This window comes from Mobula hypostoma, chromosome 3 (assembly GCF_963921235.1).
Source record: "Mobula hypostoma chromosome 3, sMobHyp1.1, whole genome shotgun sequence".
NCBI lineage: Eukaryota > Metazoa > Chordata > Chondrichthyes > Myliobatiformes > Myliobatidae > Mobula > Mobula hypostoma.
The window spans coordinates 69,650,154-69,664,474 of record NC_086099.1 but is presented as its reverse complement, the minus strand read 5'-3'; the positions used below and the strand labels follow the sequence as shown (position 1 = coordinate 69,664,474).

Genomic DNA, 14,321 nt, shown 5'->3' with positions numbered 1-14,321 from the left:
TTTCTGGGAACTAGCAGAAAGTATTCAGCCCCAGTCTGCAACACTGCACTGCAACAGTCAATTTTTATTTATTTATTTCTCATGTTGAAATAAAATTAAATAATGAAACTTAGAATGAAAGGTGTGAAGTATTGTAATATTCTTAAAGAAAGACAGCTATGGCCTGTTTGATATGCTAGTTACAGTGTTTTCTTGTTTGAATTAATTTGAAAGTTTGACAAAGTATTTTGTGTAATTCAAATACAATTTGCCCAAATAAAAGGCCTCAAATTGGAAGTACAATCTGAGCTGTTTTTTCTCTAAACGATTTAGTAGGTAGATCTTGCCTTTCACTGAGGTCGAGCTAGGGCATCTTGGGCTTAAAAAGGTTGGTGACCACTAGTCTAATATATCGGGTGCTCCCGATGCGGTCTCCTCTACATTGGTGAGACCCTACATAAATTGGGAGACTACTTTGTCGAGCACCTCTGCTGCATCTGCCAAAAGTGTAATTTCCCAGTGGCCAACCATTTTAATTCTTATCTCCATTCCTGTTCCGACATGTCAGTCCATGGCCTCCTCTTCTGGCATGATAAGGCCACTCTCAGGGTGGAGCAGCAACACATCATATTCTGTCTAGGTAGCCTCAGACATGATGGCATGAACATTGATTTTTCCTTACTGTAATTGTTTTCCCCCTCTTATTTTCTTACACCCGCCCTTCACTCATTCTATATTCCCTACTCTGGCCTCTTACCTCTTCTCTGCTGCCTATCACCTCCCTGATGCCCCTCCTTCTTCTCTTTCTCCCATGGTCCATTCTCCTCTATCAGATTCCTTCTTCTCTAGCCACCTGGCAACACCTATCACCTTCTACCTTGTCCTCCCCCCACCTTTTGGGATGTAATGTTGAGGCTTTATAAAGCACTGGTGAGGCCTCATGGAGTATTGCGAGCAGTTTTGGGCACCTTATCTAAGAAAGGATATGCTGAGATTGGAGGGGGTTCAAAGAAAGTTTATGAAAATGATTCTAGAATTAAAGGCTTGTCAGATAGAAGTGCTTGATGGCACTGAGCCTGTACTCACTGGAATTCAGAAGAATGATGAGGGATCTCATGGAAACCTATCAAATGTTGAAAGGCCTCCATAGAGTGGATGTTTCCTATGGTGGGAGAATCTAAGACCAGAGGACACAGCTTCAGAATAGAGGGACATCCATCCAGAACAGAAATGAGAAATTTCTTTAGCCAGACAGTGATGAATCTGTGAAATTTGTTGGCACAAAGCAGCTATGGAACTCAAGGCATTGAGTATATTTAAGGTAGAGGTTGAGAGATTCTTGATTAGTCAGGGCATGAAGCAATATGTGGTGAAGGCAGGAGATTAGCGTTGAGAGAGAAGTAGATCAGCCATGATCAAATGGTGGAGCAGACTCAATGAGCTAAATGGCCTAATTCAGCTCCTATAACTTATGGTGTTATGGTCATTTTATTCTGGTGTCTTCCCCTTTTTTCCCAGTCCTGATGAAGGGTCTCAGCTCAAAACGTCGACGGTTTATTTATTTTCATAGATGCTGCCTGGCTTGCTGAGGTTCTCTAGCATTGCTTTTCCATTCTGGATTTGTAGCATCTGCAGAATCTCCTGTTTACATTTCATCTCTTCTTTCTAATTTTTTATCCTAATGGATGACTATTCATTTTTCCATATTCTATTCCATCAACCACATCCTTACCCATTCACTTTGTCTCTTCCCCATATGCTTCATTAACATTCTTCTTGTGTGAAAATTTTCCACCTTGCTTGGTCTGGATATGTGTGACATATCCAGAATATATCCAGGTTATGTCCAGAATAGCAAAATGGTGGAGGAACTCAGGGCATCAGGTAGCATTTTATGTGAAGTTTCAGATTCCATCATCTGCAGTCTCTTTAGTCTTCATATCCTGAATTTATATTCTGGTCTAAGATGGCACTGGTGAAGACCAGTGATTACTTACTGGCGGCAAACAAAATAAAGAATACAACTAAATACTCTATTAATAACACCCTTTCTTATAAAATGTATGGTAAACGATTACCAAAAACAATGGAAAGTGAAAGTGAAAGGCTGAGTCGAAGATCTAAGTATGCAGGTGCTAGGCAAAGTTACAATAGACAAATAGACAATAGGTGCAGGAGTAGGCCATTCGGCCCTTGGACTCACCAATCAGCTGGAACATGCTTCCTGGCTCCAGCGCGTCCAATCCCTTAATAATCTTATATGTTTCAATAAGAGCCCCTCTCACCCTTCTAAATTCCAGAGTACACAAGCCTAGTCGCTCCAATCTCTCGACATATGACAGTCCTGCCATCCTGGGAATTAACCTTGTGAACCTACGCTGCACTCCCTCAATAGCAAGAATGTCCTTCTTCAAATTTGGAGACCAAAACTGCACACGGTACTCCAGGTGTGGTCTCACCAGGGCCCTGTACAGCTGCAGAAGGACCTCTTTGCTCTTATACTCAATTCCTCTTGTTATGAAGGCCAGCATGCCATTAGCTTTCTTCACTGCCTCCTGTACTTGCATGCTTGCTTTCAGTGACTGACGTACAAGAACACCTAGATCTCGTTGTGCTTCCCCGACTCCATTTAGATAATAATCTGCCTTCCCGTTCTTACCACCAAAGTGGATAACCTCACATTTATCCACATTAAACTGCATCTGCCATGCATCTGCCCACTCACTCAGCTTGTCCACGTCACCCTGCATTCTCATAACATCCTCCTCACATTTCACACTGCCTCCCAGCTTTGTGTCATCAGCAAATTTGCCAATGTTACTTTCTAATTCCCTCATCTAAATCAGTAATATATATTGTAAACAGCTGCGGTACCCCACTGGTCACCGCCTGCCATTCCGAAAGGGACCCGTTAATCGCTACTCTTTGTTTTCTGTCAGCCAGCCAATTTTCAATCCATGTCAGTACTCTGCCCCCAATACCATGTGCCCTAATTTTACCCACTAATCTTCTATGTGGGACTTTATCAAAGGCTTTCTGAAAGTCCAGGTACACTACATCCACTGGCTCTCCCTTGTCCATTTTCATAGTTACATCCTCAAAACATTCCAGAAGATTAGTCAAGCACGATTTCCCCTTCGTAAATCCATGCTGACTCGACCAATCCTGTTACTACTATCCAGATGTGTCGTAATTTCATCTCTTACAGTTGACTCCAGCATCCTTCAAACCACCGACGTCAGGCTAACCGGTCTATTAATTCCCTATTTTCTCTCTTCCTCCCTTCTTGAAGAGAGGGACAACATTAGCCACCCTCTAATCCACAGGAACTGATCCTGAATCTATAGAGCATTGGAAAATGATTACCAATGCGTCCACAATTTCTAAAGCCACCTCCTTAAGTACCCTGGGATGCAGACCATCAGGTCCCGGGGACTTATCAGCCTTCAGACCCAGCAGCCTATCCAACACCATTTCCTGCCTAATATAAATTTCCTTCAATTCATCCATTACCCTAGGTCTTTTGGCCGCTATTACATCCTGGAGATTGTTTGTGTCTTCCCTAGTGAAGACAGATCCAAAGTACCTGTTCAACTCGTCTGCCATTCCCTTGTTCCCCATAATAAATTCACCCGCTTCTGTCTTCAAGGGCCCAATTTTGGTCTTAACTATTTTTTTTCCTTTTCACATACCTAAAGAACCTTCTACTATCCGCCTTTATATTTTTGGCTAGTTTACCTTCCTACCTCATTTTTGCCTTTTTAGTTACCTTCTGTTGCTCTTTAAAAGTTTCCCAATCCTCTGGCTTCCCACTCATCTTTGCTATGTTATACTTCTTGTCTTTTATTTTTATACTGTCCATTACTTCCCTTGTCAGCCACGGCCTCCCCTTACTCCCCTTAGGATCTTTTTCCCTCTTTGGAACGCTGGGGCGCGGCGTCTTCGGCACAGGGTCGAGGCAGGACATCTTCCACAGTACAGGAGCCCTCCGGAGCCTCAGGCTCAGGTTGAATACATGGCGAAGCACTCCACATAGTTGAGGGGCACAAGCTTTGAGCACCCTGGTACTGACACCATCCGGTCCTGCAGCCTTGCTTGGGTTGAGACGTTTCGCTGTCTTCTCACCTGTTCAGCTGTGAAGCCCACCGTGGTGGTTTCATGTCGGGAAGGGGTATAGTCATGAGAGCAGGGTGGGGAAGGGGTATAGTCATGAGAGCAGGGTGGGGGACTGTGAGGAGGGGTAGGAGGGGAGAGTGGAATATGTGTTGGTTGGGGGCCGACAACAGATGGCTCATGTGGGGGATGTGCAGGGATCACAATGTCAATTCTGTTAAAGAACAGGTTAAGTTCATTGGCCCTGTCCACACTGCCTCCAGCTCCTCTGTTGCTAGTTTGCCGGAACCCAGTGATGGTCCTCATCGCCCTCCAGACCTCTCTCATGTTGTTCTGTTGGAGTTTCCACTCAAGCTTCCTCCTGTACCTGTCTTTAGCCTCCCTGATTCTGGCTTTCCGGTCCCTTTGTATTGCCCTCAGCTCCTCCCTATTTCCATCTCTAAATGCCCTCTTTTTAGCGTTCAGGACGTCCTTAATGTCCTTTGTCACCCATGGCTTGTTATTTGAATAACAAAGGACAGTTCTTGTCAGAACATTGCAGTCCACACAGAAGTTGATGTAATCAGTAATGCACTCTGTGAGCCCATCAATATCCTCTCCATGTGGCTCACAGAGTGCCTGCCAGTCTGTCACCTCAAAACAACCCTGGAGCACCTCATAAGTCTCCTTCAACCATTTTCTCACTGTCCTCGAGGTTGCAGGTTTACTCTTCACCAGAGGCACGTAGCAGGGTTTTAGATGCACCAGGTTGTGATCTGACCTTCCCAGTGGGGGGAGGGGAGAGGAGCTATATGCATCCTTAACGTTAGCATACATCAAATCCAGAGTCCTCTCCCCTCTGGTTGTACAGCTCACATACTGCGTGAAGTTGGGCAGTGTTCTAGCCATGGTAACCTGGTTGAAGTCACCCGAGATGGTAATGAGGGCACTCGGGTGCTGGGTTTGTAATCTGGCTATGACGGTGTAAATGATGTTACATGCCGACGTCGGGTTGGCAGAGGGAGGGACGTACACAACAACCACAATAAGATACATACAAGATTATTAAGGGATTAGACACGCTGGAGTCAGGAAGCATGTTCCTGCTGATGGGTGAGTCCAGAACCAGAGGCCACAGTTTAAGAATAAGGGGTAGGCCATTTAGAACGGAGTTGAGGAAAAACTTTTTCACCCAGAGAGTGGTGGATATATGGAATGCTCTGCCCCAGAAGGCTGTGGAGACCAAGTCTCTGGATGCTTTCAAGAAAGAGATGGATAGAGCTCTTAAAGATAGCAGAATCAAAGGTTATGGGAATAAGACAGGAACTGGATACTGATTGTGGATGATCAGCCATGATCACAGTGAATGGCGGTGCTGGCTCGAAGGGCCGAATGGCCTACTCCTGCACCTATTGTCTATTGTCTATTGAACTGATCCTGCACCTTCCACATTATTCCCAGAAACACTTGCCATTGCTGCTCCACTGTCATCCCTGCTAGGGTATTGTTCCATTGAACTTTGGCCAGCTCCTCCCGCATAGCACCATAGTTCCCTTTGTTCAACTGTAATCTGACACTTCCGAGTTTCCCTTCTCCCTCTCAAATTGTAGATTAAAACTTATCATATTATGGTCACTACCTCCTAATGGCTCCTTTACCTCGAGGTCCCTGATCAAATCCGGTTCATTGCACAACACTAAATCTAGAATTGCATTCTCTCTGGTAGGCTCCAGTACAAGCTGTTCTAAGAATCCATCTTGGAGGGACTCCACAAACTCCCTTTCTTGGGGTCCAGCACCAACCTGATTCCTCCAGTCTACCTGCATGTTGAAGTCCCCCATAACAACTGTAGCATTACGTTTGTGACATGCCAATTTTAACTCTTGATTCAACTTACACCCTACATCCAGACCACTGTTTGGGGGCCTGTAGATAACTCCCATTAGGGTCTTTGTGTTCGTGTTTGTGCCAAAGTCGGGGCGAACGGAGCAGTGGAGAGCAGGTGTGAGGCCCAAACCCCTATACCGAGAGCGAAGTTTGATCATTCTAAGCGCCAGGCCAATTTGGAAAGGTTGGGTATGGGCGGTGAGGTCCAGGCCCAGAATGTATCAATGCGACAGGGTTTGAGTCCTGGTACAAGGAATGACCTGAAGTTTGGATGATTTAAACACCTGGCTAGATGCATTGAAAAGGTAGGGTGTCAGGACAAGAGGCAATGGTCAAGCCACTTCTCCTCGCTGCTCCACAGGGTTTACTCGGTTCTGTGCTGAACTGAGGCCGAGACCTGCTCTAGCTGCTCTAGGCTTCATATTTATTTTTGTTCTGAATGATACTTGCTTACTTTTATTACTTGCACGATTTGTTTTTTTCTCTCTCTGCACATCAGGTGTTTGTCGATCATTTTTTTAAAAAATGGGTTATTTTGGATTTCTTTGTTTTGTGGCTACCTGTGGGGCACGGAATCTCAAGGTTGTATAATGTATACATACTTTGATAATACGTAATATCCTTTGAACTTTGAACTGCTCTTTCCCATGGCACAGCTGATCATTCAGTTTTCTAAAGCTGAACAACCATTTGCTATCGACCTAGTTAATGGATTCAGACAAAACAACATATCCTTTCTCTATAAACCTCTCAGTTCATCTCGAACATCTAGGGAATGGTATCTACTGTACATTGGAAGATCTATTCCACAAACTAATTTAATACCTACCAGACAATCATATTCAATAAATTATATCTTTCAAATGATATCTCAAGACACATCCATTAGATTCCTGAGTAATTGCTATTTCACCAAAAGATCAGATTCACCATTATTGTTGACACAGTGGGGTCCAATCAGAGAGGAGGCAGTCCCAACCCTTGGGGACTTTGGTACATACCTTGCCTGGATAACTGTGGAATATCTTCACCACAAAGGTTGCAACACTTCAAAATAGTAGCCCATCATACAATGCCTATCAAAAGTATTCATCCCCCTTGGAAGTTTACATGTTTTATTGTTTTACAATATTGAATCACAGTGGATTTAATTTGGCTACTTTTTGACACTGATCAACAGAAAAAGACTCTTTTTTTGTGTCAAAATGAAAATAGGTCTCTACAAAGTGATCTAAATTAATTACAAATATAGAACAAGAGACCTATGACAACTCTGGAGGAGTTACAAGCTTCAGTGGCTGAGACGGGAGGGACTGCTTATACAACTGTTGCCTGGGAGCTTTGCCAGTCGACCGATCTATTAGAGTTTTTCGACGAGGTTACCAGGAAAGTAGATGAAGGGAAGGCAGCGGATATTGTCTACATGGACTTCAGTAAGGCCTTTGACAAGGTCCCGCATGGAAGGTTAGTTAGGAAAATTCAGTCGCTAGGTATACATGGAGAGATGGTAAATTGGATTAGACATTGGCTCAATGGTAGAAGCCAAAGAGTGGTAGTAGAGAATTGCTTCTCCGAGTGGAGGCCTGTGACTAGTGGTGTCCCACAAGGATCAGTGCTGGGTCCATTGTTATTTATCATCTATATCAATGATCTGGATGATAATGTGGTAAATTGGATCAGCAAATTTGCTGATGATACAAAGATTGGAGGTGTCGTAGACAGTGAGGGAGGTTTTCAGAGCCTGCAGAGGGACTTGGACCAGCTGGAAAAATGGGCTGAAAAATGGCAAATGGAGTTTAATACAGACAAGTGTGAGGTATTGCACGTTGGAAGGACAAACCAAGGTAGAACATACAGGGTAAATGGTAAGGCACTGAGGAGTGCAGTAGAACAGAGGGATCTGGGAATACAGATACAAAATTCCCTAAAAGTGGCGTCACAGGTAGATAGGGTCGTAAAGCGAGCTTTTGGTACATTGGCCTTTATTAATCAAAGGATTGAGTATAAGAGCTGGAATGTTATGATGAGATTGTATAAGGCACTGGTGAGGCCGAATCTGGAGTATTGTGTTCAGTTTTGGTCACCAAATTACAGGAAGGATATAAATAAGGTTGAAGGAGTGCAGAGAAGGTTTACAAGGATGTTGCCGGGACTTGAGAAACTCAGTTACAGAGAAAGGTTGAATAGGTTAGGACTTTATTCCCTGGAGCATAGAAGAATGAGGGGAGATTTGATAGAGGTATATAAAATTATGATGGGTATAGATAGAGTGAATGCAAGCAGGCTTTTTCCACTGAGGCAAGGGGAGAAAAAAACCAGAGGACATGGGTTAAGGGTGAGGGGGGAAAGTTTAAAGGGAACATTGGGGGGGCTTCTTCACACAGAGAGTGGTGGGAGTATGGAATGAGCTGCCAGACGAGGTGGTAAATGCAGGTTCTTTTTTAACATTTAAGAATAAATTGGACAGATACATGGATGGGAGGTGTATGGAGGGATATGGTCCGTGTGCAGGTCAGTGGAACTAAGCAGAAAATGGTTCGGAACAGCCAAGAAGGGCCAAAAGGCCTGTTTCTGTGCTGTAGTTTTTCTATGGTGTCTATGGAAATCTTGGCTAGAGTATGCCAGAAGGCATACGGGAGATTCTGAAGTCAGCTGGAAAAAGGTTCTATGGTCTGATGAAACCAAAATTACATATTTTGCCCATCAGACTAAATGCAATGTTTGGTTTAAACCAAACACCACCGCACATAATCAAAAACACACCACCGCTACCATAAAGCATGGTGGTGGCTGCATCATGCTGTGGGGATGCTTCACTGCAGCAGGTCCTGGAAGGCTTGTGAAGGTAGAAGGCAAAATGAACTCAGCAAAATACAAGGAAATCCTGGAGGAGAACCTGACTGAGTCTGCAAGAGAACTGTAACTCAGTAGATTCATTTTCCAGCAAGACAATGACCCCAAGCATAAAGCCAAAGCTATACAGAATGGCTTAAAAACAGTTAATATTCTGGAGTGGCCAAGTCAGACCTCAATCTAATTGAGAATTTGTGGCTGGACTTGAAAAGGGCTGTTCGCTCCTGATCCTTTGCAATCTGACAGAGCTTGAGCAGTTTTGTAAAGAAGAATAGGGAAAAATGCAGTGTCCAGATGTGCAAAGCTGATAGAGACTTATCCACACAGACTCAAGGCTGTAATTGCTGCCAAAGGCGCACCTACCAAATACTGACTTGAAGGGGATGAATACTTATGCCATCAATTATTTTGTGTTTTATATTTGTAATTAACTCCGATCACTTTGCAGAGATCTGCTTTCACTTTGACACAAGAGTCTTTTTCTGTTGATCCATGTTAAAAAAGCCAAATTAAATCCACTGTGAGTCAATGTTGTAAAACAATAAAACATGAAAACTTCCGGGGGGGGGGTGAATACTTTTTGTAGGCACTGTAATTATCTTAAAGGCAATAAAGCATGAACAATTTATTGCCAGGCTTGTAGGTGATATTCACACTTAATAGCTGCCTTAAAACCTGTACTATTATAAATCTATTCTTGTGCAGTGAGAATGCAAGCTGCAACATTTATACTCAAACTGCCAAATAGCAATGACAAGACCATAGGTAGATATGAATCTACCTTAAGGAATTTAAAGAGGAATAATCTAAGTTGCAACACAAATGGAGTACCATCGTTAAATTTCCATATACTGAAACCCAGTGCAACTAAACAACAGAGCTTGAAATAAAAATGACCAAATAGGAAAAATTCTGTGTACTTTAAGTGCCTGAAATGTAAAGTTTGAATTGAAAATGTATTTTTCAGCAATTATGGATGTTAATCTGATAAAAACAAGTAAGTAGTTCAGTATAACCTAAAATCAGAGATTGATACTCTGCAGAATATGCCAATTCGGTCTAATGTGCCCATATCATCTACAAACGATAGTAGAAAGAGCCACACGATTGGTCTTAATTTCCTGCACTGTCTACAAAGACAAAAATAAACCTGCAACTGATGAACCCTCTCTACATTCTATTACATGCATATCATTTCTGAGCTAGGAAAACAAAATACTTCAGATGTGGTGTCATCAGACCCTTATGTAATAATTGCTCTAAGACTGCACTTTCCGCAACCTGACAACACAGAAGAGAGTTTTGCTTATTATGTAATCCTTTACTCACCCAAGACATTTTTATTAAGAATGTGAACTTACGAGCGTATCTGTACAAGGTCTGTCTCAATTTTGTGCCCAGTGTTTCTGAAGATTTGAATAGCAGCTTCAGCAACTTTATCATCTTCCATTTTTAGACACTGCAAGAGCGATTCATAGGTCTCTGAAGAGTGGAAGGAGGTAGGGTGTGTGAATGATAAAACCTGCAAGACAGTAATTAGGTGAATATAAAGAAATAGCTTGCAATTATCTTTTTATTCTTTGGTACAATATTCACTTTTTAAAATAAAATGCATTTCTAAAGTAACGCTGCAGAATAGGAATTAATATTAATTCTAGTAGCCAATTTGCAATTGTAGAATAATGTCGAAAGCTTCATGAAAAGAAAGGAATCAGGTTATAAAATGAAACACGGTCAGTTTGAAATTTACATAACAAGAAAAATGTTTACATTTCTAGGAAGTTTCTAAATAAAGACAAACAATAGGATTCATAGCATGAAATTTAAACTGGTATCAAATTAAAAGCTTAATTTCTGTATATTTGAGAGGTGAATACCTTAAGTAGTTCCAAGCCTGCCCTGATGGCAGAATCGGGTGAAACACCCTCTTCTTCATCATCCGCCGTCCCTTCAATGGATTTGTTCATTAACTTCACTAAGGAGCTGAAAATGCAAATACTTTATGATGTAACAATTAAGGTTATTGAATAAATACAAATAGACTGGCACCCAGCCACCACTACTTCCATAAAAAAGATAATTATTTTTGAACTTTGAACTCAAAAGAGAGCTTATTTAACCAGAATTTGTCAAGATTTTAATTTAAATATATTTGTTTAAGTTCAAATTTATTGTCATTCAACTATACATGTATACTGCCAAACAAAACAACGTTCCTACAAACCAAGGTCATCATCATCATCAGGTGCCATGCCTAGTTTGAGCTTTGACTGCCATGGCCCACGCACTCCTGTTTCTAGTCAAGTGGATCAACTCATTGGTATTCATTTCCAGAATAGACCAAGGTACACAACATATATAACTCACACACAAAGCAATATTACTACAAAAAAATTAACAAATAATGAAATATATTTCAGAAGGTTTACATTTAGCATAAAGTACATTTACGACACAAGTTAAAAAGTAAACAAAATAACAAGCAGTAGTAAATCAAGGCAACTTAACTTGCTGCGCTGTCTAGAAGACGTTTTGCCACTCATTCGAGAGGCTTCTTCAGTTCAATCCATGATGGGTAGTTTTGCAGCTTATGAACTCGGAGTTGTTTTAATATATAGAAGACACATGAAGGTCATTAAGAGTGGTAAAGGTAATGAGAGGATCATTTATTTCTGTATGAATGGCGGTGTGAACTGTTGTGGAGATGCCAGGGTAAAGATATTAGGACTACATTGTAAGTAACTGATAGGTAGTGTCATATCCCTCTATTCAGGGATGGGTTTTCCAGTTTGACAAAGAAGGCTTCTTTAAATCTGCTTTCAAACCACCTGTCCTCTCTGTCCAAAATATGCACATTGTTATCATCAAAGGAGTGCCCCTTGTCCGTTAGGTGTAGATATACAGCCGAATCTTGACCTGTGGTGTTAGCCCTCCTATGTTGGACCATATGTTGTGAAAGGTTGTTTTGTCTTGTTGATATACAGATCTGTGCAGTTCTTATTGCACTGGATAGCATATACATTATTGCTCTGTTTATGTTTGGGTGTAGGATCCTTGGGGTGGATGAGTTTCTGTCTGAACGTTTTCGTAGGTTTGAAAAACACAGGGACTTGGTGTTTGTTGAAAATCCTTCTGAGTTTTTCTGAAACTCCAGCTACGTACGGGATGTTTTTCCGTCTGCTTTGCTCCTTACCTCTGTCTATTAGGCTGATGTCCCTGCTGGCTTTTTTTTGTTGCTGTCTTGATGAAGGCCCAGTCAGTTATCAAGCTTTCAAGGCTTCTCTCAGATAGCTGTGCTCCTCGTCTTTAGCTGTAATGTTGGTGGGCACATTCTCAGCACGTTGATGTAGTGTTCTGGTAACTCCCAACTTATGTTCTAATGGGTGATGAGAGTCAAACTGTAGGTACTGATCTGTGTGGGTTGGTTTCCTGTAAACTTCAATACCTAGATGTCCATTTTCTTTGATAACTACCGCACAGTCTAAAAAGGCCAGTCTATTGTTCTCAACATCTTCTCATGTGCATTTGATGTTATTGTAGTCTTAACATCTTTACCCTGCCTTCTCTACAACAGTTCACACCTCCATTCATGGAAAGGTAAGACTAATGACCCTCTCATTACTTCTACCACTCTTAATGACCCTCATGTGATTGTTATACCTTGAAACAACTCACAGTTTATAAACTGGAAAACTACCCACTATGGATTAGAACTGAAGAAGCCTTGGCGACATGTCTATACAAAACGGCAAGTCGCGTTGCCTTGACTTACTACTGCTTGATAGACAATGACCTAGATGACTGAGAACCTTCACAGACATAAACAGTATAATGTTATTGCACTTCATACATACAACTCAGTTACATGATGCTGGATCGGAATATACAATGATGAGTAATAAAGCACAGACACAGGCCCTTTTGACCCAACTCATCAATGCCAAGGAAGCTGATTACCTGAGCTAATGGTATTTGCAGCAATTGACTCATATCCCACCCTTCTCATCTATATACCCGCCCAAATGTCTTCTAAATATTGTTATTTTTCCCCATCTTTACCACTTCTTCTGGCAACACATTCTATGTACCTACGATGCTCGGTGTAAAAAAAAGCTGGCCACAAAGGTGTCTTTAGACTCCCTCTACCCTGGAATGAATATTCACCTTATCTGTGCCCCTAATGATTTTATATAACATGTTAAGAACACTTCATTCTCCTGTGCTCCAAGGAACATAGTCCTGGCAACACACTCTATGTACTTACGATGCTCGGTGTAAAAAAAGCTGGCTACAAAGGTGTCTTTAGACTCCCTCTACCCTGGAGTGAATATTCACCTTATCTGTGCCCCTAATGATTTTATATAACATGTTAAGATCACTTCATTCTCCTGTGCTCCAAGGAATATAGTCCTAGCCTATCTAGTTTCTCTTTATAACTCAAGCTCTCCAGTACTGATAACAACCTTGTGTATCTTTCACATTTTAACCTTTAAGAAATCCCAAGTCCCTTTGCACCTAGATTTTTAAATTTTCTCTCCATTTAGAAAATAGTCTATGCTTTTACTTCTTGTACCAGAGTGCATGATCATACACTTCCTGATACTGTATTCCCTCTGCCAATGCTTCGCCCATTCTACTAATCAGTCCAAGTTCTTCTGTAGCCTCTCAACTTCCTCAACGCTACCTGCCTTTCCACCTATCTTCGTATCATCCGCAAACTCTGCCACAAAGCCATTAATTCTGTCGACCAAATCATTGATATATAACATAAGAAGAAACGATCCCGACACAAACCCCTGCAGAACACCACTAATCTCTGGCAGGCAACTAGAAAAGGATTCCCTTATTCCTACCCTTTGCCTCCTGCCAATCTGCCAATGCTCTATCCTTGCTAGAAGCTTTTCTGTAATACCGTAGGCTCTTAACTTGTTAAGCAACCTCATGTATGGCATCTTGTCAAAGGCCTTCTGCAAATCCAAGTACATAACATCCCTCGATTCCCCTATGTTGATCCTGCCTGTTATTTCTTCAAAGAATTCCAACAGATTTGTCAGGCAAGTTTTTCCCTTGAGGAAACCATGCTGACTATAGCCTATTTTTATCATGTTACTCTGAGACCAGACTAGCTGGTCTTTAATTTCCTCTCTTCTGCTTCTCTCCCTTTTTGAAGAGTGGGGTGATATTTGCAATTTTGGAGTCCTCTGAAACCATGCCAGAATTTACTGATTCTGGAGAGACAATTACCAATGCCTCCACAACCTCTTTAGCCATCTCTTTCAGAACCCTGGGGTATTGCCCATCCGGTCCAGGTGACTTATCTACCTTCAGATCTTTCAGTTCCCAAGCAACCTTCTCTCTAGTGATAGCAACTTCATTCAATTTTGGTGTTATCTGCAAACTTACTAACCATGACAACTACATTTGCATCCAAATCTTAAATATAGATATCTCAGTGAGATGTGGAAATATACATTTGGAGATTTTTAAATATATTTCCTCAGAACTTAAAC

At 41.7% G+C, this 14,321-nt stretch overlaps 1 protein-coding gene across 6 annotated transcripts in view; it reads right to left on the bottom strand.

The window, feature by feature from the left end:
* pds5a (PDS5 cohesin associated factor A) overlaps nt 1-14,321 on the bottom strand; it is a 188,017-nt gene that overhangs the window by 57,823 nt on the left and 115,873 nt on the right. For all 6 annotated transcript variants that reach the window (XM_063043272.1, XM_063043277.1, XM_063043275.1 and 3 more), the window contains 2 exons: nt 10,689-10,794; nt 10,173-10,333 (listed from right to left, as the gene is read on the bottom strand). In XM_063043272.1, coding sequence (XP_062899342.1) covers nt 10,173-10,333; nt 10,689-10,794 — 267 coding nt within the window. The remainder of the gene's footprint in view (nt 1-10,172; nt 10,334-10,688; nt 10,795-14,321) is intronic.